The sequence below is a fragment of the Alosa sapidissima genome, chromosome 16 (genome assembly GCF_018492685.1).
Source record: "Alosa sapidissima isolate fAloSap1 chromosome 16, fAloSap1.pri, whole genome shotgun sequence".
Taxonomy (NCBI): Eukaryota; Metazoa; Chordata; class Actinopteri; order Clupeiformes; family Clupeidae; genus Alosa; species Alosa sapidissima.
Genome location: NC_055972.1, coordinates 20,563,829 through 20,589,603, shown reverse-complemented (window position 1 = coordinate 20,589,603; position 25,775 = coordinate 20,563,829). Strand labels below are relative to the sequence as shown.

Below are 25,775 nucleotides of genomic sequence, written 5' to 3'. Positions count from 1 at the left end.
TACAGGCTTCAAACAATTGTGGAGTCGAATAGAAGAGAGACAACAAGACTCTTTATCACACTCCCCCAAATTATTGATTTACCATATTACTGTTAAATTACATATAACTTTTCATTGTTTCATTGTTTTCATTATGGTTTGGTCATCCACTATCCCATAATGCCTCACTGCTCATTCAAGCACCATCGGAAGTGTACTCTATTCCTTTTCCACCCATTACAGCGCGAGTAGCATGGTGGTGGACTGAGGCAGGGGTCTGAAATTTACAATACAGCGGTTTAGATAAAGTTGTCCAAGATGTCTTTCCCCGCAAAGGAAGAGGAGGAGGAGGTACAGCGAATATCTTTTTTATTTAGTAGAATTCGCCGCCATGTGACTTCTCTTGTCCGTGATGGCGCAGCTAGCTAGTTAGCTAACTGAAGGCTAGCCGGCAGATGCTTCTAGTAACGTACACAGCATCACTCGCATTTGCTAGCTAGCTCGTCATGCTGAAAGAAAACCCCGTTGCATTCAAACTAGGTTGGATTGCAGTGATATGCTGTAATTTAGTAAGTGGTTAAGTAAAACAAATCACATAGTCAATAGTTGAAACGATTGTCATTCTGCCACAGTAAGTTGACGCTAATGTCAGGTCAATTTTTATTGACTTGTGATGGACAGCTTGTAAATCTCTTCAGATGCCATTGTCTTTACAGATATAGCTTAAGCACATGAAATATGTAAGCAATGGCATATTGAGTTTGTGTATTTGGGGAAGCCTAGCCCCAATGCTTCTCCCTTGTTCGTTTTAGTGTTTCGTCTAGGCCTGACGTTAATTGAATTTCTTGATTCTTAATATCTCAGTTCTGCGTGTCTAATGTAATTTCTCAATCTTTACAGTATGACCCATATTCATATACCAATGACTATGATCTTCACACTGGTAAGTAGCCTATGTGGATTAGTCATACAATTGTTGTGCTGTGCCATGATGTGAATTCCATGTTATCCTGCTTCTCTTGACATACTTTTAAGCTGGCCAGGCCCGCTCAATCTCTCCCCCACTTTGCCTTTGCCCCCACTTTCTCCCTCAGGTGACCCAAAAGCTGACCTGGCATTTGAGCGTCAGTATGAGCAGCAGACCTACCACGTCATCCCTGAGGTGATCAAGAACTTCCTGCAGTATTTTCACAAGACCACCTCAGATCTCATCGACCAGAAGGTGTACGAGCTGCAGGCCAATCGGGTGTCCAGTGAGAGCATCGAGCAGAAAATCTATGAGATCCAGGATGTTTACGAAAACAGGTGTGTGTTGTAGAGTTGTTCACACTTCCAGAAACATCTGTCATTGAGTTTCAATTGATTGGTTATTTAAAGGTTAAGGTCGTTGTTTGTTATCGATCAATTGATCGCCATTGTATGTGTGGCTTTTAGCAAAAATCACCGTTGAGGATGATGTCAGCTGTATAAAGAAGGAGTAGTGTATTGGAGCTGTAGTATGGGGATAGTGGGGTGCTGTTGTTATTCAATTCTTAATGCTTTTGAATCTCTCTTGTCCAGCTGGAACAAGCTCACTGATAGATTTTTTAAGACCTCTCCCTGGCCTGAGGCGGAGGCCATCGCATCACTGGTGGGCAATGGTAAGTGTGTTTGGCCCCTCTCCTATTGAGATTTTATAGGGTTCCGTTTGTTTGGACTTTGAACATACATGATCGATGTCTATTAATGTGTGAGATCATTTGGTTGTCTCTCTTTCATCCTCTTGCAGATGCAGTGTTCTTGATTCTTTATAAAGAGTTGTACTACAGGCACATCTACGCTAAAGTCAGCGTAAGTTTGAGTTGATTTTTTTTGTCTTGTCTATGGATTATAAATCTGCTGTTATAAATAGTGTTAAACTAGTGAATGTTCCCTATATTACAAATTGGTATTTCACTAAATTTGGCATAGCATAGAAATTCTATTTTTAGAGGTTGATGAGGTGAAATTGTTGTGTTGATGTAGTTTGAGTGGTGTAATCTAATATATTCCGTCATATTTTCATAGGGAGGACCAACTCTGGAACAGAGATTTGAATCATATTATAACTATTGCAATCTTTTCAACTACATTCTCAGTAAGTATGTTTCTTTGCAAGCATCTTAACTTGCTTTGATACACACAGTTTAATCTCTTTGAACAACATGCAGAGTACCCTTTTGTACACTGAGTGCACTACATAACTCAAAGTAAACAGTCTTGAGAAGCTGAATCTGTGTTGTACTTAGTATTACTTTTGTCCAGTTTGCAAATTATACGGGTACAATCAATTGAAGTATTCAGTGTGTTACCATGGTATAACCATGAATGTTGAAAAATGTTTTAAAGAAAATATGAGGTCACTCTCAAGAGTGAAAAAGTTTCAACTTTTTGGATCCCCAAACTGAAGAGCACCAGAGGAACACCCTAACAGCACTCCTTGCAAATTGTTTGTGGCTGGATATATAATATTTTCTAAGTCCCCAGTTGATGAATTTCTCCTCATGATGCTGGTCTGACCCTCCGTGTTGTGCTTTCTCTGTAGATGCCGATGGGCCCGCACCTCTGGAGCTTCCCAACCAGTGGCTTTGGGACATCATTGATGAGTTCATCTACCAGGTAAAACCAAAGTCAATGCTAGAGTGTGCAATATGATTTCACCAACACCATTTCATGAACGGTGCTACACTGTATTGTCGCATCAATAGCATTTTGATGTTATGAGGTTTAATCCTGAGCCCTTTTGCTCCTTCCTGTAGTTCCAGTCCTTCAGCCAGTACCGGTGTAAGACTGCCAAGAAGTCTGAGGAGGAGATTGAGTTCCTTCGCAACAACCCCAAGATCTGGAATGTGCACAGCGTGCTGAACGTGCTCCACTCTCTGGTAGACAAAAGCAACATCAACGGACAGCTGGAGGTCTACACGAGCGGAGGTAAGACGAGATGAGGGGCTACTTCATTTGTCATTTGTGCAGAATATAATGTTAATCTTTATACAGTTACTTTTGTGCAGGATATAATGTTAATCTTTATACAGTTACTTTTGTGCAGGATATAATGTTAATCTTTATACAGTTACTTTTGTGCAGGATATAATGTTAATCTTTATACAGTTACTTTTGTGCAGGATATAATGTTAATCTTTATACAGTTACTTTTGTGCAGGATATAATGTTAATCTTTATACAGTTACTTTTGTGCAGGATATAATGTTAATCTTTATACAGTTACTTTTGTGCAGGATATAATGTTAATCTTTATACAGTTACTTTTGTGCAGGATATAATGTTAATCTTTATACAGTTACTTTTGTGCAGGATATAATGTTAATCTTTATACAGTTACTTTTGTGCAGGATATAATGTTAATCTTTATACAGTTACTTTTGTGCAGGATATAATGTTAATCTTTATACAGTTACTTTTGTGCAGGATATAATGTTAATCTTTATACAGTTACTTTTGTGCAGGATATAATGTTAATCTTTATACAGTTACTTTTGTGCAGGATATAATGTTAATCTTTATACAGTTACTTTTGTGCAGGATATAATGTTAATCTTTATACAGTTACTTTTGTGCAGGATATAATGTTAATCTTTATACAGTTACTTTTGTGCAGGATATAATGTTAATCTTTATACAGTTACTTTTGTGCAGGATATAATGTTAATCTTTATACAGTTACTTTTGTGCAGGATATAATGTTAATCTTTATACAGTTACTTTTGTGCAGGATATAATGTTAATCTTTATACAGTTACTTTTGTGCAGGATATAATGTTAATCTTTATACAGTTACTTTTGTGCAGGATATAATGTTAATCTTTATACAGTTACTTTTGTGCAGGATATAATGTTAATCTTTATACAGTTACTTTTGTGCAGGATATAATGTTAATCTTTATACAGTTACTTTTGTGCAGGATATAATGTTAATCTTTATACAGTTACTTTTGTGCGGTTTGACTTGGGCTCTCAGTATCCTGATACATTTGGATGGATATTGGGTCCTACTTGCTTACAATACACAGATGGGTTTCCAAAAAATCAAATATTGTGAAAATGTTCATTTTTACCCCCTAATTTAGTTCAAAAAGTGACGCATGTATTCATAACATATAAAGTAAGCTATTTCGAGCCTTTTTTAATTTAATTTTTATGACTAATGATGACTGCTTACAGCTCATGAAAAACCAAAATCGGTTATCTCAAAATATTAGAATAAAAAGTTCATAAAACAGAAATGTCAACCTGAGAAGATCTCTAATCATGTTAATTAACTCAAAACACCTGTAAAGGTTTCCTGAGCCTTAAATCTCCCAGTCTGGTTCATTACACACAACCACAATCATGGGGAGGACTGCAGACTTGACAATTGTCCAGAAGACAGTTATGGACACACTCCACAAGGAGGGTAAGACAAGACAATTGCTGAAAGGGCAGGCTGATCACAAAGGGCTGTATCAAAGCAAATCTGTGGAAAGTTCACTGGAAGGAAAAAGTGTGGTAGGAAAAGGTGCACAAGCAAAAGGGATGACGGCAGCCTTGAGGATTGTGAAGCGAAGACGATTTAACAACTTCACAAGGAGTGGACAGAGGTTGGGGTCAGTGCATCAAGAGCTTCTGTGCACAGACGTGTCCAGAAAAAGTGTTGCATTACAAGCCTCTCCTGAACCAGAGACAGTGTAAGAAGCGTCTTACCTGGGCTAAGGATCGAAAGAACTGGACCGTTGCTCAGTGGTCGAAGGTCCTCTTCTCAGATGAGAGCAAATTTTGCATTTCATTTGGAAATCAAGGTCCCAGAGTCTGGAGGAAGAGTGGACAGGCACAACAGCCAAGTTGCTTGAAGTCCAGTGTGAAGTTTCCACCGTCAGTGAGGCTTTGGGGTGCAATGTCCTCTGCTTTTGTTAGTCCACCGTCTTTTCTCAAGTCCAGAGTCAGTGCAGCTGTCTACAAGGAGATTTTAGAGCACTTCATGCTTCCATCTGCTGGCCAGCTTTATGGAGATGCTGACTTCCTATTCCAGCAGGACTGGGCACCTGCCCGCAGTGCCAAAAGTACCACAGAGTGGTTTGCTGACCATGGTATTGCTGTGCTTGATTGGCCAGCCAGCTCGCCTTGACCCCCACAGAAAATCTATGGGGTATTGTCAAAAGGAAAATGAAATACACCAGACCCAACAACACAGATGAGCTGAAGGCCGTTATCAAAGTAACCTGGCCTTCAGTAACGCCCCAGCAGTGCCATGGGCTCATTGCCTCCATGCCACGCCACCTTGATGCAGTAATTTGTACACAAGGAGCCCCAACCACGTGCCTACTGGTTAGCGCTTCGGACTTGTAACCGGAGGGTTGCTGGTTCGAACCCCGACCAGTAGGCACGGCTGATGTGCCCTTGAGCAAGGCACCTAACCCCTCACTGCTCCCCGAGCGCAGCTGTTTTTGCAGGCAGCTCACTGCGCCGGGATTAGTGTGTGCTTCACCTCATTGTGTGTTCACTGTGTGCTGAGTGTGTTTCACTAATTCATGGATTGGGATAAATGCAGAGACCAAATTTCCCTCACAGGATCAAAAGAGTATATATACTTATACTTATATATAACCAAGTATTGAGTGCATACATTTACTTTACTTATTATAACTTATCAACTTATTATTTTTTCTGAAGTTCGACATCTCTATTTTATGAACTTTTTTATTCATGAGCTGTAAGCCCGAAATAAAATTTCTCAATATTCACATTTTTTGACCCACAAAAAATGTGAATATTGAGACCCACCTGTAGTTCATTCATCATGGTTTATGAAAGTGAGTTACTTGAGTGAAAGTGATGAAAGTGAGTTACTTAAAAGTGAGTCTCCTACAAACTCAAAGAAAACACCATTCAATTCAAAAATCAGTGAAATGTTTTCCTAATGCCAAGTGATCTGATCTAATCTGGTCTGCTGTGTCCTGGGTACAGGCGACCCAGAGAGTGTGGCTGGGGAGTATGGACGCCACTCGCTCTACAAGATGCTGGGCTACTTCAGTCTGGTGGGGCTGTTGCGCCTGCACTCACTGCTGGGCGACTACTACCAGGCTATCAAGGTCCTGGAGAACATCGAGCTCAACAAGAAGGTAGGCCTCGTACTGCACGCCTGCCCTGCGATGCTGTTGAGTGTGTGATTGTGTCTGCAGGGCTGTGCATAGCCCTGTCTAGTGTGTATGGTGACCATGGCCAGGAACAGCTCTCTTTTTTTGTTGATTTCAAGACTAAATTGATCTAATGTCCATTTAATGTTTCTGTATTAATGTATGTTGTATGTCATGTCTGTGTCTTCTGAATGGACCTTGACTCTGCCAATAAAGTTGATGATGTATGTAATAGTGTTCAAAACACTGATACATTAAAGTAATAGTGAGATTATTATTAAAGTCTTAAGTCCCATTTAATTCCCACAGTCTCTCAAACATGCGTTCTTTTCTGTTCTGACCAAACTGACCCCCTCTTCTCTGTCCTCCATCAGAGCATGTATTCTCGCGTTCCCGAGTGTCAGATCACCACCTACTACTACGTGGGCTTTGCTTACCTGATGATGCGCCGCTACCAGGACGCCATCCGTGTCTTCGCTAACATCCTGCTCTACATCCAGCGCACGCGGAACATGTTCCAAAGGTCAACCTACAAATACGAGATGGTCAGTCCCTTCTCTTGAGTCTTTTGTTGTCTCTAAGAACTTGTCCAAAGCTTGTTTCTTGTGTAAGGTCTTTCGTTGTACAGCAGTTTATTTTGCTGAAGATACATGTCAAGACAGCCAATCATCTTGTAATGTCTAGTATTAGAAGGCTAGGGAATAGGGTTGGCTTCGCTCAGATGGATTGGTTTAGGCTGAGTGATATTGGTTTGTGATGCCTGCACTCATGGGCTGTCTTGCCGCCTTCTCCCTCCCATCACCAGATTAACAAGCAGAATGAGCAGATGCACGGCTTGCTGGCCATCGCCCTGACCATGTACCCCATGAGGATCGACGAGAGCATCCACACTCAGCTGCGGGAGAAGTACGGCGACAAGATGCTCCGCATGCAGAAAGGGTGAGTAGAGTCCTTACTTACACACACACAAGGACGCACGCACGCACGCACGCACACACACTCACTCACTCTCTCACCAGCTACAGTGTCCTACTTAACGCTGTTGTCCTAAATGCTGTTCTTGCAAAGGGAATGAGAAGGGGGCACACATTTTGACATGCCTCTAAACATACCTGCTGTTTAATTAATAATTGATTTATCAGATCAGAATAATCAGTATTTTTGCCTCCATACAAAATGTCCGGTGTGATCTGGTTTGAATGTTACGCCTCATGTATGTAACAGGGTTCCCATGGGTCATGGAATTTCTGGAATATCATTGAATTTCGGAAAGTCTATTCCAGACATGGAAAGTCAGGGAATTTATCATTTTTGGGGCAAAGTCATAGAATATCAGGGCATTTTATTGAAGCATTTTAAAATGTACTTGCCAAAATACATTAATATAAATATATTTCCACACAGAATTGGTGTTTGTCTGGTTATTAGCTTTACTGCTTGCTTGAGTAGTTGTGGTTAATCCAACTTTGTTTATTCAGTGCCCATTTATTTATCTCCCGCTCTAAAAAAGTAAACGTTTCTTGAACGCTACGCGGCTGCTCTGAAATCATTGGTCGGTATATTGTACCATTCATTATATAGTAAGTCATGGAAATTCCGTTTTTTGTCAGGGAAAAGTCATGGAATTTTACATTTGACTTAGAGTGGGAACCCTGATGTAATGTTTGTCTGGTTTCCTCTGTGGTGTCCTCCAGAGACCTGACCGTCTTTGAGGAGCTCTTCAGCTTCGCCTGCCCCAAGTTCCTGTCTCCGGTGGTGCCCAACTATGACAACGTCCACCCCAACTACCACAAAGAGCCCTTCCAGCAGCAGCTCAAGGTCTTTGCCGAGGAGGTGCAGCAGCAGGCCCAGCTCTCCACCATCCGCAGGTACCGCACTTCCCTGTGTGTGTGTGTGTGTGTGTATATAGACCATAGGTACCACACTTACCTGTGTGTGTGTGTATAGACCATAGGTACCGCACTTCCCTGTGTGTGTGTGTGTGTAAAGCTGTTTGTGCCTTTTTTGTTGTTTTGGTTTGTTTTTATTTATTTGACTAAACTTCACACTTCTGTGTCTGTGTCTGTGTGTGTGTCTGTGCATTTAAACCCGTTCTCCTCCCTCCCTCTCTAGCTTCCTGAAGCTCTACACCACCATGCCAGTGGCCAAGCTGGCCGGCTTCCTGGACATGTCCGAGCAGGAGTTCCGCATCCAGCTGCTGGTCTTCAAGCACAAGATGAAGAACCTGGTGTGGACCAGCGGCATCTCCGCCCTGGACGGAGAGTTCCAGTCCGCCTCCGAGGTGGACTTCTACATTGACGGGGTGAGTCTCAGCTATCGTATGACCACAGAGACTACAGTACATGGTCAGCTCACAAAGGGGATACCTTGAGATTTGTTCAAGTTTGTGCTGTAGGTTCTCATGAATGGTTTAGTGTTGTGTTTGGTGTGTTGCCATGGGTCAGTTTATTATATGATCACAAAGGTTTCTTGGTGTGTTTTCGAGCTTTCCATGTCACAACTGATATCACATACTGTTTTCTTTCTCAACTCGGATCAGCCAAAAGTGCACAGGACTATGGCAAAATTAAATTGCATTAATTGCAGTTGATTTGTTCAATGCATATTCAGCTGTTTAAATTTCATAATCTTCGTGCAGGATATGATTCACATCGCAGACACCAAGGTGGCCCGTCGCTATGGAGATTTCTTCATCCGACAGATCCACAAGTTTGAAGAGGTAAGTGACAGATCTCTGGTCTTTGTCATCATTGTGATGTGTTTTCGCTAGTATGATTGCATATTTTCATGAAATATGAAATTTATAAAATATACACATACAGGACTCAGTGCTGTAAAATGTGCGTGCTACACACACACACACACACACAGTCTCTCTAACACACACAGTCACAGTCTCAGGACACTGTGCTGTAAAATGTGCGTGCTATATACACACACACACACACACACACACACACACACACACAGTCTCTCTCTCTCACACACACACACACACACACACACACACACACACACACACACACACACACACACACAGTCTCTCACAGACACACACTCGGTACACATCATATTGAATTTTGTTCTTGTTCCTCCTTCCAGCTGAACCGGACCCTAAAGAAGATGCCTATGAGCGGCAGCTCTACAAGTGCCACTGCCGCCACCCGTTCATGAGTTTGTCCAGCCAATCAGAAGCTGGAATTTTACTAGTTACACACGTCTGACCAACCAATCAGAGCCCATCTTTCTGAACCCCAAAGTCAGACTTTATCAATTTTCCGAGTTCAGATTATGTAACACTTTTTGAATTTACACAGAAAATGGAAATAAATCTGAAGTGGATGAAATGTTTTTGATGTGTTTCTTGATCTTAAATGCTTATACCAAAGTTCTTTTAGGCAAGTCCCTCCACTCGGCGGCCAAATTGCATCGCTTTTTGGGCACTCATCGGGCATCCTATTCGGCAGAAATGCGCATGCGCAAGGCTTCATGACACCAACCTTGCTCCAGCGGCGAGTTCACAACACATGATTGGCACGATGTCTTCACAACACACCATATGATTGGCTCAATGTATTCATATCACACCACTTGTTTGGCTCAATGTATTCATATGTCAACGTTTTGCCGAGGAAGGGGTGGGATATGTATAGACAATGGCCATATTGGCGTTACAAACTAACCCCATGCATTCCTATGGAGGATTTTTTGAGTGCTGTGTCTCATTAGAAAGTCTCTGCTTATACTTTCTTGTACTTCTTTTTGTTGGGTATCACAAGGGGGCGCTATTGTTCCATCATTACAAACTGATCATGTGATCTATGCATCAGATTGCAATGAGACCCAGCCACTGTCCCATAAAATTTAATAGCATGGAGCCTATTAAATATAAATAAATTACTGGACAGGGAGACCGCAAAATGGCAAAGTGTAGACGACTACAATTATGTGTCTTAAAAGAATTATTACTGTCATAAATGCAGTCTGAATGTGATTCTGTTTCAAAGCAGTTGTAAGCGAGACATTACATACTGATGACTTACAACTGACCTGAGGCTAAACAAAGTAGGACCTGACCAATCGGAAACGGGCAGTACAAGCTAGGCCCACCTGTAGGCGAAAAAGTGAAACAGCCTTTGGCTTCCAACGTGAAAGTAATTCAAAACGATCTGGATTGTGGTTTACCGTCAGTCAGTGTGATCTGAAAATGATATTGATATATGTGGCTTTTCCAGTAACCTCTTGTGTGAAACCTGAACATTTGTCTCGATCCTTCCTGCACTGTGCGCCCCATGCAAGCTCTTTGTTGTGTCGTCGCATGGAGCTGAACCTGATATGAGGGCTGGCTACAGACGAGGATATTTCTGCCACAGACAATGCTGTCTGATAGCCTGGGCGTGTTCCCTAAGCAAGGTTTAATATCCTGTCGCTTGGAAGCAATAGTAAGAGGAATGCTGTGGTCAGGGTGACGTTTTAGTTGGCCCCCATCCCAGCGATCTCTGGGCCTGAGGCGTGAATAACCGTTGCATAATTAGGTTTATTTATCACAGATCGTCCAACAACATTTATCCCCCAAGCTGGTGACAACAGACATTCAATGACAAAAACATAGGACTTACAAAAAACGAGAATATAAAAATAAGACTTAACAACAGACCTGGCAATTCAACCCAGCTGAGATACAGAGAGAACCATTACAAGAAAAAAGAAGAAAAATGCACTGACTGATGACATCCAGTTTCACTCAACTCATTTTGGTAAGTCAGCTTTTTTTCTTCAAAAATATCATTTTTTGTTTTCTTTTTCTCTCTTTTCACTATATTAAAATTGAAAGAAAAAAAAAAAAAACCACAATGTTCTCTTTTTCTCATCTGACGTGGCAGTGTAAAGTCAGTCGAGTGGGGATTTGATCTGTCCACAGTGCTGGGACTGAAGCTTTTTAATGTAATCTTTTTTAACATAATCTTTTTTTAATTTTTATATGGACACATCTATATAGCTGCTGACTCCAAACCAGGTGTGTCTGATCAAGGCCAGATCCATGTTGGAGCAAGTCACCCACTGTGGAGGCAAAAGGTGGGTCCAAGGAGGTACAGTCCCAACACACAATCCCACCACCCCCTCTAGTCCCCTTTCTGTTGATTAAGACTGCCGTGCTTCTGAGCGGCTCAACTGTGTTTCACTAGAACACACTGTCTTTCTGCATTGCCACTCTGACTCCAAGGAGCACATTGTCCAAGAGAGTTCAGATTCTTTCGCTCTGACGCAACAAGAGGTCCAGATTGATGTGGTGTGTCAAACAGTGGGTGGTCTGTCTGTACGCAAGTCCTCAGTAGGTCCATGCCTTGGTGAAGATGTGAAGATTCTTCACATGATCCTTTTTGTGCTTACGAAGTGTCTTGCCTCCTGAATGCTCCCTGACAAGAGGGAGGCATGAGAGGGAGTCCTTTTTTATGTGGAGGCTGGTTTGATTTTTTTTTTTTTTTAATTCTTTTGTTGTTCAGGAAGATCCTTTTTATCCATTTCCCTGAAGGGAACCTCCAACGTTGAGCTTCCTGCTTTAACTCATTATCCACTTGGATCATCGAGTTTTCCTGTTGTCTCTTTTTTTCCCCCCCAGTTCACATACAAAATACTTCAGTTCACATACTTTTTTAACTTCTATCAATGGCCGTTCGCTGGTCTGAGAGAGCTCTATTTTTAAAATGATAGTTCTTCCCTTCCTGTGCGTGTGTGGATGTATGCAATCCGAGATGCTGAGCCAAAATGAAAGAGAAAACCCCTATTCTCTCTCCGAGAACACTTTGTTTGTCATGCCTCATCAAGAACAGGAGGTCATTCCTATTGAGCCATGATTACTGACACTCTCATCTCTGTTGACCTGCATGAGAGGAAAGATGTCCATAAGATGTCAGTGCTCTTTAATTCTCCCACTGATTCTCCCTTTAAAATTTGGCTTTGTCTTTTTTTCCCGCCCCAGACAACACATCTCCACACGCTAATGCCCTCCACAGACTACAGTCACCCACTGCTGTTGTCCCCAGTCCAACCCAGCCCTGGACCCAGATGCCTTCAGGGCAGGACATGGGCAGGTTGAGCAGGCGGGGTGTGGCAGCTGGAGGGTGGAGGGCAGCACAGGCGGGCTCTGCTCTGCTCAGCTCAGACCAGCGAGGCCTCGGCTAGTCATAACTCCGTCACCTCCAGTGGGCTCTCGGCTAGCCCGTGGCCGTCCTTGTGCCGGTGCAGCGGCGTGGACTTGGCCGACTCAGTGCGCGCGTTGCGCTCGGCGTACAGGCCGCCGTCGCCGCCGCCGTTCAGCGTCTCCAGCGAGCGCCCCAGCGCCCGCTGGTCGTCCTCGGGCAGGCTGTTGAGGTCAGAGGTCAGGAGCGTGCCCGTGCTGCCGTGCACCACGTGCACGCCCTCGGGCCCGCGCAGCTCCACCGGGTGCTTGTGCTTGAAGCGAAGCGTGCCGCCGCGTACGCCACCGCCCAGCCGCTCGTCATCGTCCTCATCCAGGTCACTCTGGATCAGCTGAGAGAGGAGATGGACGAGAGAGAGAATAAGAGAAAGAGATCATGAAGAGAGAGAGGGAGTGAGAAAGAGAGGACAATGAACAACAAATCAAGAGAAAGACTATTAAAAAAAAAAAATATCCATCCACATATGTACAGTTTTTGAGTTAAATTATGCAGTGGAATTTTGGGTGAGAAGAACCCTAAAGGTAAAAGAGAGATGCACAGTAAGCAGGAGGAGCCTTCAGAAGGAGAATAAAGGTTAAGGCAAGGTCTGAGAAGTCTTCAGCTGAGTGGACTGACTGAGACCACACACACACCACACCACACACACACCACACCACACACACACACCACACACACACACACACCACCCCACACCACAACACACACACACACACACCCAACACTGGGAAACTTTTGAAGAGGTAAAATAGTGGCGTTAGAGGGACAGGAGAGGCAGCCAACCCCAGAGACTGAGCAGTGGAGACACACAACACAGGTGTCTTTGCTCATGGATGAGACCATAGTGAGAAACCTGGAGACAGGTGTGAGCAGCAGGAAGGCAGAGAGCACAGCACAGCTCAGAGTCTCATCTCCCACCTCGGTGACGGACGACTGGTCGCCTTGGCTGGTCGACTTGGTTACCAGCCGTGCGGCAAACAGCTTTTTGAGCCTCAGGTAGTCGTCCAGAACCACATTGAGGAGGGAACCCTGATAGGACAGCAGCGGTTATCCGTTAGGACAGAGATGGTCATCACAGAGAGCTCAGACAAACCCCATTCACTCCACTGGACACACTAGCAGTTTACAAACACCATAATAAAATACGCATTTCTTTTTCCCCAGGTTCATGTTAAGTTGACATGTTGGTTCCATGTAAAGGTGCCATTTACAACATACTAAACATGTTTTAAAGATGATAGCTGAATCACTGACTTAGCTAAATCATTAACTTAACTAGTTTCACATAGATGTCTATAGATCTCTCACATAGATGGCCGAAATTCTCCTTTAAATACGAAAAGATTCTAACCCTCTTTATATCGACATTTACCGGAGCTCTCGTGAGTCCCCATGGTGACGAGCCTCCTGCCGGGAGGGTGGGGCTTAGCGCATGCGCCCAGTGATGTCTCACCTGTCAGTCGCAGGCCATGTCAGGAGAAGCAACACCTGGGCGCTAATGCTAACACCATGCTCACCTATACTCCTGATTTGCGACACCAGGCAGCAGACAGCTTAGGTTTGGGGTTAAGAGTCTCTCTCAGCAGGGAACTAAGCCATTTGAGTCCCCCTGAGGTTCCCCATGCACACCTGGCGTTCAAGTCTACAAGTGTGAATGTGGTAAACACACCACACCTGTGTGTGTGTGTGTGTGTGTGTGTGTGTGTGTGTTTTAACACGCATGCAGAGTGCAAAGTGAGTGAGCTGCCTGGGACTGGGCCATTCTACACTCTGACTTATCCAAATATCTGTTCCACTTTCATTACATCTCATTCAGTTAACCAACACATCTGGTTATTTGCGTTGAACACAATAAACATGTCATGTACAATAAGACAGTATTAGCAGTGCACTCTACCAGTCTCTTTGTTAACCATATATGTATGTCAGGAAATATGGTTGTAATTTGTGTTGTACAGTGTGGAATGTACTAATCTAATGGCAGTGTGTGTAGGAGTCCTGTTTGTGTCTCTGTGTGCATGTGTGTGTGTGTGTGTGTGTGTGTGTGTGTGTGTGTACAGATGCATCTCAAACAATTTGAATATCATGGAAAAGTTTAATTTTTTCTGTAATTTATTTCAAAAAGTAAAACTTTCATATAATGTAGATTCATTACACATAAAGTGAAATATTTCTAGCCTTTTTTTTGTTATACTCTTGATAGTTCTAATCTTGATGATTACGGTTTACAGCTCATGGAAATAAAAAATCCAGAATCTCAAGATATTAGAATAAAGAATTTATAATACAGAAATGTCGACCTGAGATGAGTTCTAAAAGCAAAACACACTGAGCCTTTAATCTCTCAGTCTGGGCAGGGCAATGGACTTTTCCAAGATATTCTAAATTTTTTTTTAGATCCACCTGTGTGTGTGTGTGTGTGTGTGTGTGTATGTATGTATAGTCTCACCTTAATAGGTCCTTCTCTCATAATCTGACCCAGTTTGGCGATGTTGTCGTACTCCTGAATGGCCGCCCGCAGGTAGCGATCATCTTCTGGCTTTGAGGCCTGTGGCTCACGCCCAAATGTGCCCTAGAGCCACACAGCCACGTGGTCATTGTCGTATATACAACATAAACATGAACATATATTTATGGGTGTATCTTGTCACGTATGGTCGTCAGTGTTCTGTGTCATCTCTGTGTGTGTGTGTGTATCTGTGTGCTCCCTTACATGAGTGCGCGCAGGGCTGTTCCAAAGGTCGGTGATGTCGCTCAGGTCCTCGGGCAGATCGTCCTCATGTTCTGCCTGTGCTGCCAGCTCCAGGTTCCTGCAGAACGGATCCAGCCACACTGGGTTTGCCCTGTAACACACACACACACACACACACATAAGCACACACAGCAACAACACTTGGGCCAGTTTCCTGTTGATGAAGCCTAATCTTAAGAACAGAAATATGGGAAAGCATATGGACACAAACACACAAACAATTACTGCAGAATATTTTATGATATGCTTTCATATCCAAAAGAGGGGATGTCTGCACACTGGGGTCTAGCTCCAAACTTTTTACATTAAAAACAAACAACAGTTCGGACGTGCACACAATCACTTGCTTTCATACCCACACACAAACAGACTACGTTGGGAAACGGCTGCTGGCAAGGGCAGGAATGGGATGAGGGATGACCGGTCGATCAGGTAAATCGGTTGAGCATGAGATGAGCTACATTTTCCATGAGGGTCCAGACTCACCATCTCTGTGTTTATTTCCAAAGTTAACCATGTGACTGCACATTATCCATAACATATAAACACTCTACTTTGCCATCTTTATGCCTTGACCTAGGCAGGGAAAGCAAATGTATTTTGTACATTTTCAGCATAGATATATCTGAACGTTTCCAGGAAATTGTTGAAATAAAAGAACAAAGAGTTGGTAACCAACTTCCAGTTTCTCCACATTCATAATACTGACTGGTTTGTGACGAAGTGGATAGCCTATAATGTGTTGCTACGTTCTAGAATGAGGCTTAGTCTAAGAAGCAAAATCTGACCTCATTTGGGGTAACTAGAGAACTCTGTGTTGTTGTCTGGAATAATGATAGTGGGGCAGCTCTAAACATGACACGGCTGTCTGGGACCGGACGGCTGTCTGGCAAATGAAGGTTCTCTAGACCTCTGGATTAGTCTGTGCAAGGACAGCATATGATTTCAAAGCAGGCCTGAATTTCCAGCAGGGACATTCCCTGATATAGGATATGGAGACTGAAAGATGGAACTGAGCTGAGGCGGTGTGCATAAGAATGTATGAGGAGACTAGTGTGTGTGTGTGTGAGTGTGTGAGAGAGAGAGAGGTGGGTATCACATGTGTGTCCTGTGTGTGAGAAGTGTCCTACCCCTCAAAGGAGTACTTGTTGGTGTTGGGCATTTCCAGGATGTCCACGAGCCCCGGGTTCCCTAGAGAGCAGGAGGAAAAAACATGTCCTTTAGAAGTCAGAGCACGTCCACACGGACACAGTCTCTCTCTCTCTTCTCTCTCTCTCTTCTCTCATCTCTCTCTCACGCATACATGCACACACATGCATAAACATGTACTGTCTTATGTCACAAAACACACACACAAGTATGTACGAAAACACATAATTTTACACAGGCACGCACTAAGACATGCACAGTTACACACACGCACACACACACATCCTTGTTTGTCTTAGCTCCTGGACTGCTGAGATAGCAAGGCAGGAGACTCCCCCACAGCAGTGCTCACCTGTGGAGCCGGCCACTATGGCTTTCAGCTTCCGCTTGTGCCTGCAAACAAAGTCAACACGTCAACATTAACCAAACTGTGTGTGTGTGTGTGTTTTGTTAAACCTATTTTGTATATTGTACAACTAGTATGACACAAAGTACCCCCTCCCCCCATTAAAACAACAACAATATATTCTTTACTTATTTTGTGATGTGTGTTAATTGTCATAAGATTAGACACAAAGTGTATCATGACAAGTTCAGCACACATATTTGCTCAACAGCTTACACCATACTGAGAGGAAGTTACAAGACCTACATTAGAGGAACTGGATGTGTGTGCGTGTGAAACGTGTGTGTGTGCGTGTGTGTGTGCGTGTGTATGTTTGTGAAACGTGCAAGTGGAAAGAGTATTTTTGCTTCTGCACTTCTCAGCTAGATCTATCTGGAGATGTGACGTAGATGATAGTGCTGCAAAAATGCCTTCCTGAGTCCCGGCCAAGCGATAGTGATCTAAGATGGGGATTAACGGACTGGGCAATCTGTTCTGCTGGATGTGCCTCGGTCTGTCTCCATTATGCAACCATGCGGAGGCTTACAGATGGATGTGTTTAGGGTCAGGTACTCTCAGTGGTTGAGTTATACAACGGAAGACAAAATGTTGACAGGATGATGTTGACAGGGAACCTTTTCCCATGGCATGAAGAGAGAAAGTTCTGCACTAAGTTAATCAGACAGTTTAAATAGGTAGAACTGAATGTCCTTACACTGTACGGTAGTACCAGTTCATGAAGATGAACAGCATAGCAGCGATGAAGAGCAGCACTGCAAGAACAATAATGGCCATCTGGAAACATGAAAAAGAGGGATCTTTCTTACTGCTTTATTAAAGGCAAAGTCAAAGTCAACTTCATGGTCAATACTATTATATGTACAAGACATATAGAGGAATTGAAATTGCGTTTCTCTCATGCCCACGGTAGGGTAAAGCAACATCAATAACACAATAATACAGCAGCAATGTAAGAGATCAAAATTACTGCATATGAAAGTACAAAACACTACAAGTATTGGTAACACTTTATAACTACACACAATTCATCATTTATTAAGCCTTTGTCACTTATTAGTTAATGATTTGTTCATCATTAGTAATTTCTTGTTCATACATAATTTATCATTAGTAAAGCATTTGTTCACACAGTTATAAATGGTTTGTTCATAGTAAATAAGCCTATCCAAAAAATATGTTTGTAAGTACATGATTTATACTTAATAAAAAATGAAACATCCACTTATAAATGAAATAATTTTCCCATTATAAACCAGTTGCAAACTATTACAAAATGCTTTGTTCATCATTTTTAAAGCATTGCTCCTATGTTAATTCTCATAAATAAAGTATTTGTACACACAGTTATAAATGGTTTGTTCATAATAAGCCTATCTATGTTTATAAATTATTGTCAATACTTAATAAATTATGCAATAATATTTTGTTGATGAAGTAATATTTCCATTATTTAACACATACACATGCACTAATGATTAGTTAGGGTGAGGATACATATTTTATAAACCACTTCCTTATACTATAAATCATGATTAACTCAGGAGTTACAAGTGGTTAGTTAAAGATATTTTGTGAGCTTATCTAAAGTGAGGACTTTATCTGCCTTGCAACGCATTTTCAAATGAGTTGTAAAGATTACATTCACACTCATTCATTTAGCAGGCACTTTCACCCAAAGCGACACATGTCAATGAAATGAAAGGGCAAGGCCACATTGGTGGACGCCGGGGTTTGAACCCCCAACTTTATGGGTTACTGCATTACAACTGTTAAATACTGGAGATATTACTTGATCAAAAACATATTATTACATCATTTATTAAGTATTAACAATAATGTATAAACATATTTCAGATATAGGCTTATTTATTATGAACAAACAATTTATAACTGTGTGAACAAATGCTTTACTGATGATAAATTATGTATGAACAATAAATTACTAACAATGAACAAACCATTAACTTATGAGTAACAAAGGCTTAATCAATGATGAATTGTGTGTAGCTATTATAAAGTGTTACCACAGTATTTACAATGTTTAAATATATTTACAATGTAGTGCGAATGGAGCGGAAACATTCCCTGCAGAGAAAAGACAGCAGTAGATGTATTAATTTTTTCAAAGTGGCTGGTGTTATTTGCGTGAATGTGTGTATGTGGGGCACACACATACACACACACACACCTGCAGAGTTGTGAGGTCATCTGGGGCCCTGCCGGTCTCGGCCGGTTGGACGTCCAGGACGTTGTAGTTCCTGAACAGGTTTCTCAACTGCTCCATATTCTCATCAATCATCTGGATCACTCTGGGTCAGAATTCAGATTTTTAAACAGCCGCACATTACAATGACACAAGTCTGTGTGGATGTCAGGACATCACAAAGAAACAAAACACACTGCATGAGTAGACTGGGAATGGATGAGATGAAATCGAACCTCTCCACATCCAGAATGCGGTTGGTCTGCTTGTTGACCACGTGGATCAGCATGTCTGTCTGAGCGAAGTTCACACGCCCCTTCTTATCCACATGGAACTGAAACATGGAATAATGTGTAAGTGTAATAAATACACACACACACACACAAACACTCTCACACACTCACACACCTGCCTTTAATCTCTTTTTCACTAGTCTTTTTCACTCACATAAAATATGAGTGGGGCGGTGACAAACATCTTCAAACTCATACATATCTCTACCATTTCTCTCTCTTTCTACCTTTCACACTCACATGGAGGGACTGTTATGGATAGCCACAGACATGCACACAGACATACACACAGACCTGGCCACTACCGTAACGAACATGCACACACACACACACACCTGCACATCATCTGTGCTGACGATGGCTCCTGTGATGTTGGACAGAAGATTAACAAACTCCTCTTGGAACAGACGCACACGCTCTGGGGTCTCGTTGATGACGATTTTCACACGCTGGTCATCCCTCAGGATGTAGATGCCCACGTTGGTGATGTCGCTGTGCCCCGCCAGGTCTCGGGCTAACACTTCCACCACAAAGTAACCAGGAGCATAAGCCATGAACAGGTCAAATGTACGGATTATCCCATCCGTTTCACCTGAGAAAGAGAGAGAGAGAGCGAGAGGGAGAAGGATAGAGAGAGAGGTTCATATGATGTTTTAGTTCTACTAAACTCTTTATATCAAAAACAGTTCGCCATTAATTGCTTTGAGTAGACCTAAACTGAGGGGAATGGAACAGAACTGAATCAAACGGAGCTGAATTGAGGGCAATAGGCCAGGGCATATGTGGGAAGAGGAAGTAAGAGAAAACAGTACTGAACATTTCATCAAACAGCACGCCAGTGAAATTCTTGTGAAATTTCATTTAGTGTTATCCTTAAGTGACACAGTTTGCAGCTGAACTGGACTTCCTTTGTGATAAAAGGCCAGTTTAACATGATCCAACATTTAATTTGAGAGAAGCCTAAGGCTGTAAGTGGCATCATTCTACCACCAGGCATCTGAGGCATCTATTGAGAGCATCTAAATAGATACACAGATAGACATACAGACAGAGAGACAGGCAGATAGGCTTATACGCCCAAATGAATGGATCACAGATATTTAAAGCTGCAGACCGATGATGAAGATGTTGCCCATCTCCTCAGAACTGTTGGACTGTAACTTGATGTAGGTGATGGACAGGATATGGTAGAGCACTATGCTGTTGTTCCCAATGTCATTATCCAGCGCCTGCACACGGATCAGGTCTGAGCCCACCTTAGCATCAGCTGCCACTCCTGAGAGAGAATGGGGGGGGGGGGGGGGGGGGGGGGGGGGGGCAGTTTATATGAGATCATTTGCATTAGAAAAATAAAAATGACATATTGGAATGACATCTTCCAAAACTTTTTTTTATATACACTCCACAAATGCAAGAGGACCTCCAAGTGGACCTCCACACATTTCCATTAGTCATACCTGCTGTGTATTCTATCTTAGTGAAGCGTGGTGCCTGGTCGTTGATGTCCTCTAGGTAGATGCGGACCTCTTGGAGAGTGGGGTCCTGGCCCGGGTCTAGAACCCGAGTACGATGTGACCTTTGACCTCTAGGGGGTGTCCAGTTGCGGTTACTGGAGGCCTTGACGATGATGGAATAAACCGGAATATCCTCGCGGTCAAGATCCTTTCTGACACGCAGCACACCTGCTGGGCTCAGTCCAAAGTTGCCCTCAGTGTCTCCCCCTACAGGCCATAAGTTGGACTAACATTAGTACTATTGTGGTGGTGTAAAGGTACATACTACATACTATTATGTAACTGGGGGTGTTTTTGATCCTCAATTTGTCATCATGGAAAAATGAAGATCCTACAAAGATATGGGCTTAGAGAGTAGACTGCTCAATAATGGCACAATAATCATATGGATGCTAAGACCTCAATGTTTATAGGCTCTTTGCTTATACAGCTTTTATAAAGATCTTATAAAGCGGTATCACTTAATAATAACCATCGCTTATGGATGGTAAATAATGGTTGGCAATTTGGTAATGTTTCATAATTCATTTGTAAACCATCTGTAAACATTATTTGAATTGCTATTATAAAGTTGGTTGGAATTTTACTTAGAATTTATACTTACACAGGAAGCATGTCCCCCAAGTCCGAGATGTGCAGCTAAGTAGCCCAAACAGTACATAGATTCTTTTTGGATAAGTTAATACTGTAACTGTGGGCTATTGTTTAATTTTTGATTTGTATAAAAATTGTATTACTGCTCTGTTTGTTCACTTATCTATCATCTTTTTCATGTCCAATTCTGTTTATATGTGATAAAGTGCTGCAAAAGACTGAAAAGTTTGTTGAAATGTCTGCAGTTGATTATGAAACACTACCAACGCATTTACTAAGCATTAACTAACAACTGTAAACATCACTTGCAATTTTATAATGGCCATCCAAACAATGTTTATAAATCATTTGCGAAGTGTTTATTAACCATTTATAAAGCATTGTAACATTGGTTACAACTTTACAGTAACCATCGAGATAAAGTTATAGATGGTTTACGAACTACCTTTTTCGACGTATTATAATCATCTAAATAATATTTATAGATGGTGTTCAAAGAAATTATTAACTATTACCAACGTTTTCACTAAACATAACATTGGTAATCTTTAAACTTACTTTAAATATTAACTGTTAAAGAACTATCGACTAACTGTTTTTTTACAATTCCATAACTACTTACCGGTACTAATGTTTAATGAATTATCTATTTACTGTTTATAAGCAATGGTTATTATTATAAAGTGCTACCCTATTTTTGCCATTTTCCTCAGTGCTGAACTGTAGCATCCGCCACATAAATGGCCATATTATAATATAAGACAAGTCTTAATTATTTTTGTAAAATATAACAGATTTGTTAACTGTTTCTTCATGTGGAATAGGCCTAACTCTCTCACTGTAAAAGTTGCCTTTTCTTTATAATGTACTGTTTAAAAAACCTGGCCAGGTAGTATTGAGCTCTATAAGGTCCGTTTCTCTCTAACCATCTTTATAGTTCGCTAACTATCCTGATGACTATGGGCGTAAGTCAGTAATCCAGGGCGAGTATAGTCAAAACAGACGATAGGGTCTAGAACTGTCACTCACCCTTCCACGCTCACTCTCACCCACTTTTCCTGTTCTGGCCCTATGGCTGCGCTCTCGGAGAATCACATGTTTGCTTTTTAAATGGGACGCGGGAAGAAAGCCGGGAGGAAAGAATGAATAAAGGAACAGGGGTAGAAGGCGATCTGCGCTTCTGATAACCTCCTTTTGATTAATTCATACACTGGATTTATCCTCTTAGCCAGGGGGCCTATATGGTTTCTGTGGGTTTGAAATGTTAATTTTTGGAGAGTGGTTGGACTGTCTTTAGAGGTCACTAAACATGGAAAAAAATGATGTCTCCATTTTTTTTACCTGTTTCAACCCTATTTTTTTGAAATTGTATATTTCACCGTAAATAACACCATAAATTTCGCCTAAATCACTGGCTATGTTGAATAAAGTTCACAAAACAGTTATTTTCAACAGTATGATTGTATGTCAGTATTATGATTGTATGTCAAACAATTAGAGATAAGATCAATGACCAATCAGTTTCACCAAATACACATACTCCATTGCTGAAAGATAGCAAAAACATAACAGAATCACAGATGAGACCTCGAACAACATTTAATTCATTTACATATACACAACATATTAGATCTCACCTTTACAATTTCCTCATCAAAATCTACAACTAGTCTACTAGGCCCTATTCCTACACACCTTCTTAAGACTGCTCTCCCCTTCTTGGATAATGTTTTGCTCTTGATTGTAAATAATTCAATGCTATCAGGGCATGTACCGCAGTCGTTTAAGACATCTGTTATTAAGCTCTCCCTCAAAACATCAATACTGATCCTTCTGGACCTCAGCGCTGCCTTTGACACCATAGGCTTGAAAATTTGATAGGCATCAGACTCAGCACTTGCTTGGTTTAGATCATACCTTCCTAACCGTCAACAATTTGTACAGGTCCATAATAAACCATCTACCCAGATTATGGTAAAATATGGAGTGCCTCAAGGCTCAGTACTGGGGCCCCTGTTGTTTAGCAGATGATACACAACTATACCTCTCCATAAAACCTGATGAATTAACCCTGTTAGCCAAACTTGACACATGTATAAGAGATATAAAGACATGGATGACGAATAATTTCCTGCTTTTGAACTCAGATAAAACAGAAGTCAAGGTTTTAGGTTCTAAAAATATGAGGAATATCCTATCCACATCACAGGCTACATATAGTGATCTTCCACTGACCTCATCCACAAGTGTTAAAAACCTAGGAGTTATAATTGACCAGGACCTAGCACTAAATAATCACATAAAACAGATCACCAAAACGTCATTTTACCATTTAAGGAACATTTCAAAGATAAGGAAGTCCTTATCCTTACCAGATGCCGAGAAATGAATCCATGCTTTTGTCACCTCAAGGATAAACTATTGCAATGCTATAACACTGGCTGTAATAATACCTGTCTAAAGAGCTTACAGCTTATACAAAATGCAGCTGCTCACACACACACAAAAATATGAACATATTTCCCCCATCATAGCATCTGTACACTGGCTACCTGTTAAAGGTCATTGACTTCAAAATATTACTTATATCTCTTGGTTGGTTGCCTGCATTGAAAGAGGACACCTCATGAAGACGCTCTTTTGTCTGCTTCTGACAGAAGAAGCACTTATCTATGCTGGCAGCAGCTGCTGCTGAACAAGTGTACAAAGTCCCTCTAGATGGACTTGATGCAGTTGGAGGTGTTGCTGCAGGTTCAGAAGATGGTCTACCACGTCTTTTCTGAAGACACTGAGTCCTGCCTGCTTCACATGATTTCTAGTAGTGAATCTTAGCATGCTGCAGATGCTCACTGTTCCAGGTGGATTTGTAGCAGTTCCTGTGCCAAACTGCTTTGTTCTGTTGTAAAATAACTGCAATGTAACATTGTAATCGTTGGCTGATTTGTGATCACCAATCTCCATACTCTCACATGGGCAAAAACAAGAAATTTGGAATATGTCTGATGGGTCATTCACCAGTCCACACATATCTGCCACTGGATACATAGCCCAAAATCTGTTTCTTTTAGAATATGTGTGCCATCACCTGACTAACAGAAAGACACACCGCAGAATATAACCTAACTAGACTCTACCACCATGAACTATGAAAATGTGCTTGCTCAAATGTAGAAGGCTAGAAGGTCACTATATCACCAACCATGAAGAACAGAGCACTATGTGCTTCAGGTTATTCGATATTCTAAATTCTATAACTGCCAGCTAAACAGCCAACTGTCACTGCTAGTGTCTCTTTCTCTTTCTCTCTCTTACACACACACACACACACACACACACACACACACACACACACACACACACACACACACACACTCACCTGTCAGTTTGTCTATCTGATCCTTTTACCCTTTCTTTTCTTCACACTTGCATAGGCTACTGTAGGCCTTACAGACTTCAGCTGATACTACTGTAGGTATGTAAAAGTCTATTAAACTTGATTTAACAGAGATCTCTGCACTTTGTGCTCTGAATGGGTGTAGACAAGAACTGGCAGAGCAGGCTAGGCCTGGAAGGAATAATTGACTGGTTTTTCCGCATATCCTGGAGATGATTTCGAGGTGAGATCTATCCTTTTTCCTTTTTTTGTGCTTGCAGAGTTTTAAAGACTGTCTTGACACACCCTCGGATTTTTGGATTATTATTGCCGTGGGTTATTTTCATTTTTGGACTGATTGACATTGAAAATACAGAGTTTTTTCCGTTACCTTTTTCGCTCTGTTTAATGGACTGAAACAGCGCTGGTTGCGCGGTTTTTCTTCCTTTTTGGTGTGCCGCGTCGGCGGTGTTTGGACAATTATAGACTCTGGCCTATGGGCTTATCTCTCTCTCTTTCACGTTCTCACCCTCACCAAAGCACTTCAATAAATCTAAGCATGCTAGAGATTATCTGTGAATGTGCGTTTTAATGAACCGATGACGTTAATTTGGTGACAACTCGAGCTGAGCTTGTTACAGAACTTTGAACTTCTTTTAACCTCCTCTTCTTTTGATAATGTGCTACATCACCAAGTCAAATTCCTGTGTACTCTGGTGAATAAAGCGATCCTGAATCCTGAGTTACAGTAATCTCATTCACCAACTATACTCAATTCTAGGTCTAGAAAACAGTCAAGTGGCCCAACTAAAAGCTTTCCTAAGAAAACATGAAGAGTCTTCCTAGGAAATTTCTTAGACTGAGTAGACTATGCCAGAGTGTCCTGACCAGCGATGAAGTAGTAGACGACACCGTTGGAGCCCTCGTCAGCATCCACTGCGCCGGTCACGTTCCCCACCACTGTGCCTGATGAGGAGTGCTCTGGGACAGAGAGGACCTGGTAGGGCAGACTGCCCCTCTGTGACACACACACACACACACACACACACACACACACACACACACATTAAGTGGAGTGCAAACGTAGCAACATTTATTTCATATAATAATCCTCATTATTAGTATCTATGCCAGATGTCTAATGTAGAATATATCTACAGTGTTAC

General features: G+C 41.8%; 2 protein-coding genes across 4 annotated transcripts in view; one reads left to right on the top strand and one right to left on the bottom strand.

Moving 5' to 3' along the window:
- The first annotated feature begins 176 nt into the window (after window positions 1–176).
- LOC121684909 (eukaryotic translation initiation factor 3, subunit 6 interacting protein) lies at window positions 177–9,475 on the top strand. Its single transcript, XM_042065049.1, has 15 exons — window positions 177–330; window positions 880–922; window positions 1,074–1,284; window positions 1,540–1,619; window positions 1,748–1,809; window positions 2,026–2,095; window positions 2,543–2,616; window positions 2,757–2,928; window positions 5,959–6,113; window positions 6,503–6,673; window positions 6,934–7,067; window positions 7,823–7,996; window positions 8,241–8,430; window positions 8,767–8,847; window positions 9,231–9,475. Exons 1-15 carry the CDS (start codon window positions 298–300, stop codon window positions 9,300–9,302), a joined length of 1,722 nt encoding a protein of 573 aa, XP_041920983.1. The 5' UTR covers window positions 177–297; the 3' UTR covers window positions 9,303–9,475.
- A 1,091-nt stretch (window positions 9,476–10,566) lies between these two features.
- The window catches only part of cdh23 (cadherin-related 23), a 248,528-nt gene continuing 233,319 nt past the window's right edge, over window positions 10,567–25,775 (bottom strand). The window contains exons 56-69 of one of the 3 annotated variants that reach the window (XM_042065046.1): window positions 25,498–25,627; window positions 20,586–20,849; window positions 20,243–20,404; window positions 19,464–19,720; window positions 19,072–19,169; window positions 18,821–18,941; window positions 18,688–18,717; window positions 17,327–17,406; window positions 16,579–16,619; window positions 16,208–16,268; window positions 15,039–15,168; window positions 14,775–14,897; window positions 13,244–13,354; window positions 10,567–12,659 (exon numbers count right to left, since the gene is read on the bottom strand). In XM_042065046.1, coding sequence (XP_041920980.1) covers window positions 12,312–12,659; window positions 13,244–13,354; window positions 14,775–14,897; window positions 15,039–15,168; window positions 16,208–16,268; window positions 16,579–16,619; window positions 17,327–17,406; window positions 18,688–18,717; window positions 18,821–18,941; window positions 19,072–19,169; window positions 19,464–19,720; window positions 20,243–20,404; window positions 20,586–20,849; window positions 25,498–25,627 — 1,956 coding nt within the window. In that variant the 3' untranslated portion in view covers window positions 10,567–12,311. The remainder of the gene's footprint in view (window positions 12,660–13,243; window positions 13,355–14,774; window positions 14,898–15,038; window positions 15,169–16,207; window positions 16,269–16,578; window positions 16,620–17,326; window positions 17,407–18,687; window positions 18,718–18,820; window positions 18,942–19,071; window positions 19,170–19,463; window positions 19,721–20,242; window positions 20,405–20,585; window positions 20,850–25,497; window positions 25,628–25,775) is intronic. The other 2 variants (XM_042065047.1, XM_042065048.1) reach the window with 2 other exon arrangements.

Excerpts from the sequence above, each read along its gene's own strand:
- LOC121684909 (XM_042065049.1), top strand. The coding sequence starts at position 298 with ATGTCTTTCCCCGCAAAGGAAGAGGAGGAGGAG. Across the intron at positions 331-879 it reads CAAAGGAAGAGGAGGAGGAG|TATGACCCATATTCATATAC; the intron begins GTACAGCGAATA and ends CAATCTTTACAG. Across the intron at positions 1,620-1,747 it reads CGCATCACTGGTGGGCAATG|ATGCAGTGTTCTTGATTCTT; the intron begins GTAAGTGTGTTT and ends ATCCTCTTGCAG.